The following is a 14,999-nucleotide window of genomic DNA, read 5'->3' on the forward strand; positions in this document are numbered from 1 at the left end:
TGATTGGTATGCTATGGACATATCTGACTGTGTGTAGATGGTGCTCTACATCTCATAAAAGCTTTGGGTTATCGACTTTTTTCCGTTATTAAGGCATGTTGGCTTCTTAGAATGTGGAACTTGATTATAATGAATTATGTAATACTTAATAGCTAGTTGTGGTAATCAATTTAAATAAAGATTAATTTTTTGCCGCTAATACTAACGTTGACGACAGTTTCTGACACGGCTATAGCGGAAACAGAGTAAGGACCTATGTGTTATCGGTGAAAGCAAATACGCCCCGTATAAGAAAAGGCATAGATTTATGGTTACGGAGCTAATTGGCTGATTTGGCTAATTGCACATGGTGCAAAGAAAATCTTATTTATGTATTTCTACTCTCCTTTTAATGGAAAATAATCACTGCTTGACAACAATATCTTAGGTAGGTATGGTAAATAAGTTATGGGATGCTTTATTCTATCTATTAAACCTAAGACCCGTTACACCCCATTGTCGTACCTCGTTAGCATAAAAATGTCACAAAAATGCCCTGTGGCCACCAAACTATAGCAGTAAAAATACCAAACAATATTATAGTATAACACTCCCTCAAGTGCATGCGTTGCTGGCCGCCTCTGCCCCTAGAGCACATATCACTCAAAGTTGTTTTTCTTCGGACAGATAGGGTTACATGTGACACGGACTATCTCTGGATAGCTGAAAGTTCGGGAAAGTGTAGTTCAAAAAGTTGAAGTTTGATTGACTGTTGATTGTACAAAGTCACAAATTTAAGCATAAGCCCAATGAAAAAATTCTGAACTTAATAAGTTTGAGGATATCATTTGCTAAATACAAATATACGAGAGCTAAGAAAGTATTGTTATTTTCAGTATATTGAAACCTTCGACTATAAATACACTGAGTTTATAGTCCCATTTGATTTCTATAAAAATTTGTTCGAGATATTTTGTACAAATCAGATCATGCATTGTATCTACACATCTACGTCGGTTATTTTTTAGACATTGAACTTAATCTAGAACCGGAGAGTCGTTCAGTCAGCACACACTGTAATAGAGGTAAATATGATATCAGTCTAACATCTTTTTATGGCAGATTGAGTTTTTGTTTTCAACAGGACTTTGAATACTCCTTTAGTAGAACACTCATGACCCTGAGACATATTAAGAGCTTTGTTATCGTCTTGTGTCTCATAGGTTAGTCGCGATATAGGTTTACTTTTATCAACATTTGCTTAATGACAAAGGTTGTAAAGTACAGTGCACCTTCGGGATACGATGTTGATCCGTTCCAAGGTTGACATCGTTTTGTTAAAAAGTCGTATGTAGGGTCATAGAAACCATTGTAATTATACAATGCAAAATAAATGGTAAGAATCGTTCAAAATTTTATAAAAAATGTACATGTTGAAAATTAGTAACGAAATAGTATGTTTACTTTATTAACTATAGTTTCTTACAGTAGCTACATTGTATTAAGTGCACCTAGTGATTATGGTCTGCAATACTGTAAAATGCAGCATCATAATGTGTGTATGACATGCAGTACACACGGTAAGGAGTTCTTGCCTTCAAGACGTATGTACACCATAAGCTTTGAATTCACTTCAAAATTCAAATAAGTTTAGCTTACTAAACACACATTTAAAGCTAATTAAAGCTGATTTTTACTATGTATATTTAACTATTTCACTAAATTTCAGCTTTTCATCAGTAAAATCTTATCGCTTCTCAGTTTCTGCTTTTACTATTACCTTTAGCTAGTCTGGTTAAAACCGTTTTCAACCTGATTCGACCGGAAAAGCCATGCGTTGCAATTCTCGAAAGTGGCCTCTCTTACACTTGACCATTTAATGGCCATCATAAAATAAGATTTTATTTACTATACAGTAGTGTACGTACATACCTTTGGAGTAACGTGACTTGAGCTGGTATATGTAGCGAGTAGAGCAGAGAGGAAGCAAAGACGTATCAATGCTAGTTATGTTACTGTGCAATTTAAAAATAAATGTAATACGTAATGAAATTGAATTTTTTGAGTTCGTTCCCACGTAATGATAAATTGCTTTAGATAACTCAACCTCAACTTTATTAACTCGAACAGTTTTTTGCCCAACGGCTACCGAAATAGTTGTTATCGCTTTAGAAAATAGCTGTATTCCAAGCCAGAGAGGTCAACCTCAATTTTTCGTAGTTCATAGGCGTCATTATTACCATCATTGGCAAGATATTTTTGTCAATGACTTTTCTAAAGGTTTGGTGAAATTTGAGTTTTACCAAACATCCGCTTAGCGATGGCCCTTCGGAAGCAAGGAAAAGTGAGGTAACCTTCGCATAAACTTCAAGATAAATCGGCAAAATTGATCTTAGTTAAAACGCTCAAAAGAAAAAGATGTCTCTTTTTCTGAACATTTAAACAGTGATCAAGTTTTGCCAATTTTAATTTAAAAACTTCCTGGCAATAACATCACCTCAAACAACAAACCAATCTCAAGTGATAGAAAAATCTCTATACTTTTTGATGAAAGATTTTTAATATTTACATTAGAAGCATTTAATTTGAAACAAGCTATTTATGCTTTTGATTTATATTATAGTTTGTATATGTACATGTATCTACTAATAAATAAATAAATATATGGACTTGTGTCAGTGCTCTGATAACTTGAATGCTCTGATAACTTGAACACTTTCGCTCGGTCCCGTGAAGTTTGAGTTATCCATGTTTGACTGTATATCTATATACAGTCAAACATGGATAACTCGCCCACGGATAGCTCGAACACATGGTTAATTCGAACGGTTTCTTTGGTCCGTTCCCACGTAATGATAAATTGCTATATATAACTCAAACTCAACACTGTTAATTCGAACTGTTTTTTTGCCAAACGGCTACCGAAACGGTTGTTATCGCTTTAGAAAATCACTTTATTCAAAGCCATAGAGCTTAACTTCATATTTTCGTAATTCATAATCGTCGTTATTACCACCATCGGCAAAATATTTTTGTCAACGACTTTTCTAAAGGTTTGGTGAAATTTGATTTATACTGCTATACGGTGAATAGCACGGGCTAGCCGGGTCATGCGTGCAAGGATTTTCGCCACGCACATACAAGACAAAAATCGCATGTTGTTTTGTATGTGCGTGGCGAAAATCCTTGAGTACGTGGCGTAACCCAGCTAGCCCGTGATGAATAGTTTTTCGACGTTGATTCCATGTTGAATCAACGTTGGAATATTGAATGTTTAAAACGTCTTAAAAATTGTTGTAATTAAACGTATACGTTGTCTTAGCTACAAAACACTATTCATCGTTTGACCTAAACACAGAATACGTGTGTACATTCAATAAGTATCTATTAAAAAAGCGTGAGTGATATAGAATGTACGTAAAACCTCGTAAAACTTCTAATTGAACTGCCTCGGAGTGTTGCCTTAACGAATCCCAGGTAAAGTAAGGTAATTTTTGCATAAACTTCAAGAAAAAACGGCAAAATTGATCGTGGGTAAACCCCCAAAAGAAAAAAATGTCTTTTCTTTTAAGCATTTCAACAACGATCAAGTTTTGCCAATGTCAATCTAAAAAATGTCCTGGCAATAACATCACCTCAAACAATGAACCAATCTCAAGTGATAGAAAAATCTCTATACTTTTTGATAAAAACGTTTTAAACTTTACATTAGAAGCATTTAATTCGAAACAACCCATTTGTGCTTTTGATTTATATTATAGTTTGTATATGTACATGTATCTACTAATAAATAAGTAAATACATGGACTTGTGACAGTGCTCTGATAACTTGAACGCTCTGATAATTCGAACACTTTTGCTCGGTCCCGTGAAGTTCGAGTTATCCATGTTTGACTGTATATATATCTATATCAACATCTATATATATATACATCAACATCGGTCACTATACACTTCGATCTTGTAAATTCGAATGACTATTCTTATAACTAAATCTTACAAAATCAAATAATTATTCTTACAATTAAATATTGTAATAATCTTATAAGAATCGTTAGAAAAATATCATCATCATTTCCTTTACTTTCACTGCTTTGGACATCAGTTGGAATACCAAAGTAATCATTATAAGTATCCAAAATGTCAGTGTCTGGTAGAACCGGCAAAAAGAAACGATTATTTTTCAGTACTTCTACGTTAATTATATATTGTATCGTTAGAAATCGTTAAAATAGAAAAAGAATTGTTAGAAAAATATCATCATAATTTCCTTTACTTTCACTGCTTTGGACATTAGTTGGAATAACAAAGTATTCATTATAAGTGTCCAAATGCTACAGTCCAGTAGAATCGGCAAAAAAACCGATTATTTTTCAGTACTTCCACGTTAATTACAGAAACCTTTGGTAATTGGACAATGTAATAGACTGGTGAAATGTGCACGGTTTTTTCGTGCAATGTGCACAACTTAATAGTTCTACTCTCTGTCGCACCGCCTTATCGGCGTTTTGTTAGCCGGTCTTAAGTTCGATTAAATAGGCTTGTCAAGTTTTTATTTCGAATTTAGGCCGAATTCATCTGTCTATTTATGTATAATCCGATCAGATGGGTTAGTTTTAAGATATTGCGGTAACCTTTCAAAGACTTGGTAACATATTTAAATAGGTTTATATGTGTTTTGTATCATTATTATAATTAAACGACTCTACACAAAAAGCATTAAATTTGATGAAGAGATTTCGGTACAAGGGTTTGGTCATGGCCGTTAACGGATAATTTTTCGGGAGTTGTGCGCACATACACATTTATTATAAATCTCCCAAACTTTGGTCGTGGGAAATTATGACTCCAAATTTAGAATGAAATAAAAAAATTGAAGTACTAAAAATCCTTTTATCATAAATGCTTTACATCTGATGGTCGGTCCTTGACCTTATACCGTGTGTTTGAATTGTTACATACAATATATTATTCATATTTGCAATGAAAACTCTTAAAAAATCTTTTCATATTACTTATAGGGTTTAAATGACATTTTTATGATATAAAAATTCTTGAGTGTGTACCATACTACTAAGCTTGTGGCCCAAAACTATCAACTTGTATTATAGGTACAAATTGTGGGCAGAATTCCTTTCCAAGAGATCAAAATGATATATCTGGAAGATTGTTATGCACTACCACTGTAAAGACAAAAATAAAAGGTCTCACTGCAAGAAAACCTCTTCAGTCTGAGATATTCAGTGCTAGCTTTGCTCGCCACAGTCATCTAGCAACAGACATGAGAACACACACTGGACAGAAGTCATTTCAGTGTAAGATATGCAGTAGTCAGTTTGCTCAATGTAGTACTCTAACGGATCATATTAAGACTCATACTGGAGAGAAGCCATTTCAGTGTAAGATTTGCAGTAAATGGTTTGCTCATCGCCCTAGTCTAACAAGACACTTGAAGACTCATACTGGAGAGAAGCCATTTCATTGCAAGATTTGTAGTAGTTGGTTTGCTCATCGCTCTAAGCTAACACGACACATGAGGACTCATGCTGGAGAGAAGCCGTTTCAGTGTAAAATTTGCAGTAGTCGGTTTGCTCATCGCCATCATTTAACAACACACATGAGGACTCATACTGGAGAGAAGCCATTTCAGTGTAAGATTTGCAGTAGTCGGTTTGCTCAATGTGGTACTCTAATGGACCATATGAGGACGCACACTGGAGAAAAACCATTCCGGTGCAAGATATGCAGTAGTAAATTTGCTGATCCCCGTAATCTAAAAAGTCATATGAGGATTCATACTGGAGAGAAGCCATTTCAGTGTAAGATTTGCAGTAGTCGGTTTGCTGAACGCTCTAATTTAACAAGACACATGAGGACTCATACTGGAGAGAAGCCATTTCAGTGCAAGATTTGCAGTAGTCGGTTTTTTCGACGGTCTCATTTAACAAAACACATGAGGACTCATACTGGAGAGAAGCCATTTCAGTGTAAGATTTGCAGTAAATGGTTTGCTCATCGCCGTAGTCTAACAAGACACATGAATACTCATACTTGATAGAAGCCATTTCGTTATAGAGCATACAACTGTACATGTTCAAATGTACTTGGATACACTCATATACTTTTATTTGATTGTGTAAAAATTGTATAGGGAAGGTCTTTTTTGTTATGTAATTGCATCTGTTGTATATTGAGTTATTATTTACTTAGCTAATTGTGGTAAAATATATGTAGCTTTGTGGTCAAAAATTTTGTGTATGTGTTCTATTGAATGACAAGCCTTGGTTCAGTTTGGTTGAACAGATATGAACATGACTAACAACTGCAACATTTTTGGAGATGGGTACATTGGCTGATCCTCCTGACCAAACCTACTAACAGCGAAAATATCGAATCAATTACTTGCGCAGTTAAATAGTTTAGTAATTAAATATTTGCTGCCAAGCTTTAATCTTTATAGTGCATGGAATTTCTTACATACCTGCTGAGTAATAATTCACATAACAGCTAAGGCTTCTTGTTGTGTTTATTATTAGATTTTGTAGTTGAATTTCAGCCTCATTGTGTATCTTGCTGGCCAGGTTAAAAGGTTAGAAAACACAATTCTATGGTATTAAAAACTGAAGATAACTATAAAGATTCTGTTGTAAATACTTTTTAATTATGGAAAATATTGTCTATAAGCTGACAACATGTATAGGCTACACCCGAGCTTTAAAGACTGTTTTTCCATTACAAGTATACAGAGTGTATAAGCTGTACCTACTGTTTTTCCATTTGTTTAACACACTGTAAAACCTCTATTTGAACGCCACTTACATATGAACGCCTCTTCGACATCCTTTGATCTTTGTGAACCCATAATAGCAATTGATCAGTCGAAAAGTGTCCACAAAATGGTGGTAATAATGACTTAGTTACATCGATAAAAATTTATTCTTTCATTGTTTATGTTCATATCGAAGTTCGTTTTCCAACTCTGAAGGTGTTCATTTTTTCGTCAAATCTTTGAATTCAACACCGTAAACATCATTATTAACTGTGTCAGGCTAATAGTAGTTCATTTTTTGACGCGAACTTGATACTTCGGCATTTATGTATGTGACAAAACAGTTAACATTTACAATGGTATATGAACCGCTACTTTTAGGCTAAAAGTTGTGCTTAGCAATGCAGCAAAAGTTCATCATTTGTGCAAAAGATTGTTTGGACACTAATATCGACTAGTACCTCAGTGCAGAAGAAGATTTGATGTCGAAACACGATGTGGAAGGTGTTGAGTGCACAGACACCAGATAGAAGCCACGATAGTCAGAAGATGTCTGTACCATCGAAAGCAACAAGCATAATGCAACTGGCAGAACAAACGATGCAAATACCCTTGTTTCAAAATTGGTAATTTTCATTTCTGATTGTATTATAGTAGTATTATAAGTATGGTTTGTTTATGTAACTTGTTCTTGAATGTAAATCTGCAGCATTTGATAGATTACCATTATACAACATAAAATTCGCAAGTGAATAGCGTATTATTAGTTTGTTTGTTTATTTTCATCTATAATATAACTACAAAAAATAATATGAAGAGTGCTTCTTACAGTATACAAAAACAAGAAAAATAGAAAAAAAGTCACTCCAGGGAAGGTGATGATGAAGTCCCTGTGCGCTATAGCAGGGCTAATCAAGGCGCGGAACCTGAAAGTAGAGTCAGCAGAAGTCTGTTTAGTTAGTTTAGTCGTCTGGTTGTCTGAGGTAGCGCTTCAGTTCATTTTCGAAAGAATTAGCATTTACAACTTTACACAGTGTAACCGGTAGCAGATTCCATAGCAATGACTCCTGATAATCCAAACAACATTGACCAGTTTTTGATTTAAACAATGGTATTTTTATTTTAATGTGTGTTTGACGAGTGGTTAAATGTGTTACTGTCCTGTTTTGGTTTGTTTCATAAAATGTGTTGTGTTTTTTCATCAGTACTTAGTATTGGTATAACTTTTTAACAGTTAAAATTTTATTTAGGTTCAAGAGCGGATTAGCAAAAAACTCATAGGTTTTCTTGTTAATTATTTTGAGTGAACAGTTTTGAAAAACTTTAATTTTGTTTAAGAAGCGGTGTGGAGCATTTCCCCATGCCTCAACACAATACGAGAGTTTGGAATTGATGAAGGAATTGTACAGAATTAGCAAAACATCCTTAGAGAGTTACTGGGACAATCGAAAAAACAACCCAGCATAAGGTCTAAAGTCTTTTAACAGTTTGGATATATGATTGCTCCAATTCAGCTGAGGGTCAATAAGTACTCCTAAAAGTTTTATATTGTCAAATTTATTTATTGGATGACCATTAATTAGTAGCGATTGTTCATTAAAATGGTATGAGTTCTGTGGGTTTTTTAATAAAATGTAGCAAGTTTTGTTGAAATTAATTGTTAGTTTATTTTGGTTGCACCAACTTTGAAGGATCTTTAGGTCTTTATTTATCAAATTTATTTGCTTGTGAAGGTCTTAGGATTCAAAAAAAGATTAGTATCGTCTGCATATTAGATTGATGAAAGTACATCTAATTGACATTCTAAGTCATTAATGTATGTTAAAAGCAAAGCTGAACCCGATACAGATCCATGAGGAACACCACATTTTATAGTTTGTGGTGTTGACAGGGTAGTATTTATTTTCATTCTTTGACTTCGATCTTTTAAATAGTTTTCTATCCATTTAACATATGTTGTTTTGAAACCAATGGACTTTAATTTTGATAACAATATACCATGATCAATGGTATCAAATGCTTTGCTGAAATCTATAAATATACCAAGAACACAATTTCCCTTGTTAAAAGCTTGGAATGTTTTGTTTGTAAAGGAATTAATTGCATCTCTTGTTTCAATACCTTTTCTAAAACCAAATTGATTAGAGTCTATATATAGAATGCTATTGCATTCAAGATAGTCCATGATGCGGAAATTTATAAGTTTTTTTGTAATTCTGCTAAATATCGGATGAATTGAGATAGGCCTACAATTTTCACATTTATTTATGTTTCCTTTTTTATACAGAGAGTTAATTCTTGCAATTTTCATATCATCTGGAATAATTTGGGTAGTTATGCTTTTGTTTATGATGCGGGAGAGTATACAGCTTAAAGAAGTAGCATTGCATTTAATAACTTTGCTTGTAATACCATCTAAGCCAGCAGCTTTCTTTTCGCTTAAAGACTTTATTGTGTCCATAATCTCTTGGCTGGTAACTGGATGTAATTCAAAGCTTGGATTGTAATCGGATAGTCTGTTGCTCAAAATTTCAGTTGGAAGTTTTTTTGCTAGCGAGGGTCCAACATTAGTAAAATATGTATTTAATTCATTAGCTATTTCTATATCTGAACATATTAAATTGGAAGTGTTGGAAATAGCTTCAAGTTGGGTTGGCACTCTGCAAATTTTTGTTGTTGATTTTTCAATATTTGTGTGTTAATTACTTTCCAAGTTTCTGAAGCATTGGAGCAATTGTTAAAACTGTCCTTGAAATAAGAAAATTTTGCATGCTTCAATTCAGTTGACAATTGATTCTTGAATTTTTTGTATTTCAAATTTTAATTTTGTATTAAGAGGATATTTAGATAACTGGCGGTAAATATTGTAATTTTTTTTAATTTTATTCAGCAGAGCATTGGTCAGCCAAGGTTTGGTATATTTGAATCTCTTGTTGCCGAAGGACCCAGACCTCTCAAGAATGCATTTTGCTACCAGATTTTGAAGCGTTTTAATAAAAAGAGCGTAATTTGTGTTGAGACATTCAAAAATGAAGATATTATCCCAATTTGTATTTGTTATATTTTGTGCTAATCTATCGTAATGAATATATTGTTTTTTTGTGGTTGAAAAGTTACTGATTTAATCGTTAAAATTAGAGTTTTTTGTACTTATGTAAAAAGTAGGTAGATGATGACTTAAATCACATTTAATAGTTCCTGAAAATATGTTGTTTTCCATTGTGTCTGTTAAAATATGATCTAAACAGGACTGCTTTTGTTTTGATAGTCTTGTTGGAATTGTAATAGCGTTTTCAAAATTATATAAGGAAATTATGTTTTTATAGTTTTCACTTGCATTGTTATCTAGATAATCAATATTGAAATCGCCTAAAATGAGGTACTTAGAATCTGAGGTTGTGGCAGGAAATTTAGGTCATTTAGAAATAAATCGAGGTCGATTGATAGAATCTTTGCGGTTTTGATTGATAGAATTTGAATAGAATATTTGATAGAATGCTTGCGGTTATCTTAACACGGCTTACAATTGATCGACTCTCATAACTCCTCTTCTAGAGCAGTTTGAATTGTAACAACAACTAAAAGAGGAAGATGTCACAGTGTGTGCTCACACTGAATGCTAATGACTCTACCAGCTCTACAGTAGCAGAGTCAGCTTATCCTATTATTATAAGATCACTTATGCTAGCTGTGTTTGGGCTAGCTATGTTTGCCAGTTGCTTACACACATCCTATGCATACAGTTCATTACAGTTCATACAATATAACATTATTAACTTACAATTCTTGGCTTTATGATACTGTTCCAGATTATAATGTAATTTCCTGCGCGCTCAAGATACATATGTACAGTGAGTTCTTGACGGCTTCTTTATAATCCATAGCATCTAGAAATACAATGGCTTAGATTGATGAATATCCTAAAGGTAATATCTTTAGTACTCATTAATACATGTACTAATTAATAAAATTAAAACTTTTTGCTATCACTATTCATCGTTTTATAATTTATTCTCGGTTCACTTAACCATATTTGCTTCAAATTTTCTGTGGCAGTTTTATCTAGTAATTTAGATATATGATTTGACTTTAGATGTTCACTTCTCACTTGTAGAAAGTGAAGAAAATCGATTGATCAATGTAAATCTTTAACTTCCAGAACCAAAGCTTCGAGTCGTTGGCTTGGCGTACTTATGCTTTTGTTAAACATTTATTCATTGTTAAAATTACACTTGCAATCTATCTAACTCCCAATTTGAAAGCTTTTAGTAGATACGCGTTAGAATGACATATCTATGAATGACATATATTTATTGCATTTGTTTTACTGATTACAGGATGTTTACGTGGTCCCACCAGCCGAAGCAGCTTTGTCAGTATGGAAACTGCCATAAATGGGAAAAATAGACTTGAATATGTGCTGCATAAATCATGATGTTTTGTTTGAGTTTACTGCAGTAGATGAATTTGTCTTATTGTATCACCTACAACTATGTGAGTAGCCACGACTTGATGAATATTTTAAATAAAAGCTTTATGCTGACATGAAATTTTTTTTGCTCGTGAAAATTATATAAAAAAATAATATTGTTGAAGATAATGCAAAACATGATTTGCAGAACATTGAATATATCATAGCCTCTTTGACACCTGTGTTGAAATCTTTTTGATAGATGGATTTATGAAGTGCAATCAGAGCTGCATGGACAGGCACTTTTGCATAGCTCGACCATTTGTTTAGTACTTGAATCAACAAATCAAATGTGACCAGTGAATTTTTTCTACACATTGATACCAATGATGACTCGATAACGTTGATAGTCGACTATACATACAATGTACATGACTTTTAGGGATGTAGTTGGCTTCTCCACCTATTCTTTTCAAAGACGAAGCTTGCTCATTTTACTTACGATAGTAAGAAACTAGTCTTTGGTGTGGGCAATGATATACAGCCCCGCCTCCAGGATAGGCGACGGGCATAATGTGGGCGGGGTTTTTGGGAGGCTGTATACCGCTAGTGTGGGTAGCGACGGAACTGTGCCGATACAAAGACCTTATTCTACAAAGTTTGCTTGACAGAATTACCGTAGACCGGTAGATTTGGTAGTCGATACTAAGATGTTTACACAGCATTTAGAAGAAGCTAATATGACAAATTTTTAACTTTCCTTGTTTGAGGCCTTTGAGACATTGGTAGTAATGTAACTGTAGCTGGATTTAAAATTTTATTCTAGCCAACACGAGCAAATACAAGATTAAATATATACCAATAGAGCCGCGTAGGACTAAACTTTTATCGCAATAGCCGATGTGAACACGAGAGATAGAGACAGGTTGTATCACGCGTTACATCATTTTGGACAAGTCTGGGCATATTTTTTTGGCCTGAGCGTTTTTACCGCGACCGAATTTTTTCGATTTTAATCTTCAAATATCTTTGTAATGAGATCACTTAATGCAACAAACAACATATCAACTGATAGACAAAGAAAAATATTTTCTTTAAAAATCAACTCAAATTTGACGCAACCACATCTTTCAGCGACATCGTTAAACATAGCTATAAAATGAAAATGCACCTTAAAATTTAAATTGAAAGCATCAACAAATTGCTAAGCACGGCACAGGGCCTTAGGCTATAATATCATCACATGTTTGTTGCAAGCAATATATATCAACTGGTAGAGATATATCTCGGCTCGCCAATGCATATTTATCAAGATATTTGACGAGTTAGCAGATTTATTGCATCAAAAAGGATTAACGTAGCTCCGCCCAAAGGAGATTGCTAAATATAGGCGACATTCGCTTTGCCTGTAAAAGGGTTAAATTGACCTTCTCAGAAAACTGACAAGTTTTTAAAAAACACAACTATTTAAAAAATGCAACGCCAGCCTCTATTTGAACGTCACCTCCATTTGACCACCACCTCCATTTGCCTGCCACTATAGGAAAGGTTAAAAATGGAGCGCCATTGCATTCAAAAAGAAGTTTTACGATTTGTTGTTAGGCCTGAGGCTAAAAACTTGACATACTAGACATACTTGCTGCCGTGGTTAAACAACTATTTTAATAGTCGCAACAGAAGGCATCTGTAGTCAGTGATTGGCAGATTTACAGGATAATTATATTATTATTTTAACGGTAGTATGAGTCGTCATTCATAAATAGCAATAAATGGTAATAATTTGTGATAATAGGTGATACACTCGACATTGAACAGCAACAAACAATGCTAATATTGAGTTCATACATTATCGTGATTAAAACAACATTCTGCAACAACTTGTCTGCGTCAGTCTAGAAATTTTTATATACAGCAGATGAAAACAACATAAATTATAATAATGCCGATCAGTCTACCAATATCAGTAAAAGTCACATTGGCTTCTGTTCGAGTGTTTTTAATTTGCAAACTTTTGGTGCACTGCGTTCATAATAGTTTAGTCAAGTGTTTGCTGCTGCGGTCTCCACAGCGACTCTCTTCCCTTCTATTTGTTGTTCTAATTCACTTATCCTTAAAGTCTATCAAGTAAGAGGATAGAGAGTAGCACTAGACAAACTTTGATTGCTTCCTACTCCGTCTTATGAAAAACTGAATCTTTTTGAGGAAGAGATGGTGATAAGTCAGTCAGCCAGACCAAAGATTAAGAACCAACATTAAGAAGACTTGAACTGTAGTGAACTGGAGGTCAGATTGATGCTGAGATTACTCACTTCTCATGCTCTTGATATTGTGCATTTAATTTTATGTGTATCTGACATTCCACATTTGGTTTGCCTTTAAAACCAATAATTGTAAAATTTGTTATTTTAAGAGGACTTTTGTTTTTCTCAGTAGGTTATGGCAACAATTTTAATAATTGTTTGAATGATCAAAGTGAACTTTACAACAACAACCTTTCATCTTATCCAGCTCACACTCTGAGGGAGTACTTTGGTATTCACAAACTTGCCTGTGAAATGGCAATGGCGGTCATGGCCATACAATTTGAACAAGTTTTGATTATTTATGTTGTTAAACTTAATATTGTGGAGCATATAGAATGCTATATAATAAGTATTGCTGTTTTTCAGCATTATATTTAATTACATATTAGATGCTTTTAAAATAAGTAGAACGACAAGTTTTTTTTCAGGGTTAGCGGTCCAAATACAAATCCTGTTACGCTTTCAGATTTCTAAAAAGAAGTAAACTTTTTATTACGAATCGATTATTAAAGAGATGTGAACTTTTTTATTTAAAGACCGATTATATGTTTTGTTAAATAGTAAACTCTACACATTATCAACTGAAGACAAGCAGATGATGAATCTGTCACATAAGAAAAATAAAAATAGAATTAATAAAAATAATCCCGCAACCAAACACGAGCGAAGCGTTGTTTTGGAGATTTATGATAAATGCATATGTGCACACAACTCACAAAAATTATTCATCAAGGGCCATTGCTAACACTTGTACCTAAATTTCATCAACAAATTTAACTATTTTTCAATGGAGTCGTTTAAGTATAATAACGATACAAAACACATATAAACCTATTTAAATATTTTACCGAGTATTTATTATTTGTAGATAATTTCCTAAACCTTGCTCATCTGATCGAATTATAAATGAATAGGCAGATTTTTTCGGCCAAAAATCGTTATTAAAACTTATTACAAGCTTTATTTTTATCAAAATTAAGACCGGTAAACGAAACGCCGAGCAACAGTGAGTAGAACCATTAAGTCGTGCGCATTTCCCACAAAAACGTGCACATTTTACCAGTCTATAACATTGTGGAATTGCCAAAGATTTCTGTAATTAACGTAGAAGTACTGAAAAGTAATCCTTTCTTTTTTGCCGATTTTAAAGTAACTGACATTTTGGACACTTATGAGTACTTTGGTATTCCAACTGATGTCTAAAGCAGTGAAAGTAAAGGAAATGACGATGGTACTTTTTAACAATTCTTATGAGATTATTACAGTATTTAATTATAAGAATAATTATTCGATTTTATAAGATTTAGTTATAAGAATAATTATTCCATTTTATAAAACTTAAGTATAATAATAAGCATTCGAATTTACAAGATCGAAGTATATAGTGACTGATGTTGGGCAATATGTTACTGTTATTATTTTTTCTAATTAATTTTGTTAAATAGATTTTCTAAAAAATCTATATAAATATCACAACTTTTTGATATTGTTAGCTATGACGTTTTAAAATGTAAACAAAATTGTACATTGGTTTTTT

At 33.4% G+C, this 14,999-nt stretch overlaps 1 protein-coding gene across 1 annotated transcript in view; it reads left to right on the forward strand.

The window, feature by feature from the left end:
• The window catches only part of LOC137393492 (zinc finger protein 850-like), a 317,826-nt gene that overhangs the window by 254,726 nt on the left and 48,101 nt on the right, over positions 1-14,999 (forward strand). The window contains exon 4 of the mRNA XM_068080069.1: positions 5,261-5,985. Coding sequence (XP_067936170.1) covers positions 5,261-5,985 — 725 coding nt within the window. The remainder of the gene's footprint in view (positions 1-5,260; positions 5,986-14,999) is intronic.

The sequence above is a fragment of the Watersipora subatra genome, chromosome 4 (assembly GCF_963576615.1).
Source record: "Watersipora subatra chromosome 4, tzWatSuba1.1, whole genome shotgun sequence".
NCBI classification, from domain to species: Eukaryota; Metazoa; Bryozoa; class Gymnolaemata; order Cheilostomatida; family Watersiporidae; genus Watersipora; species Watersipora subatra.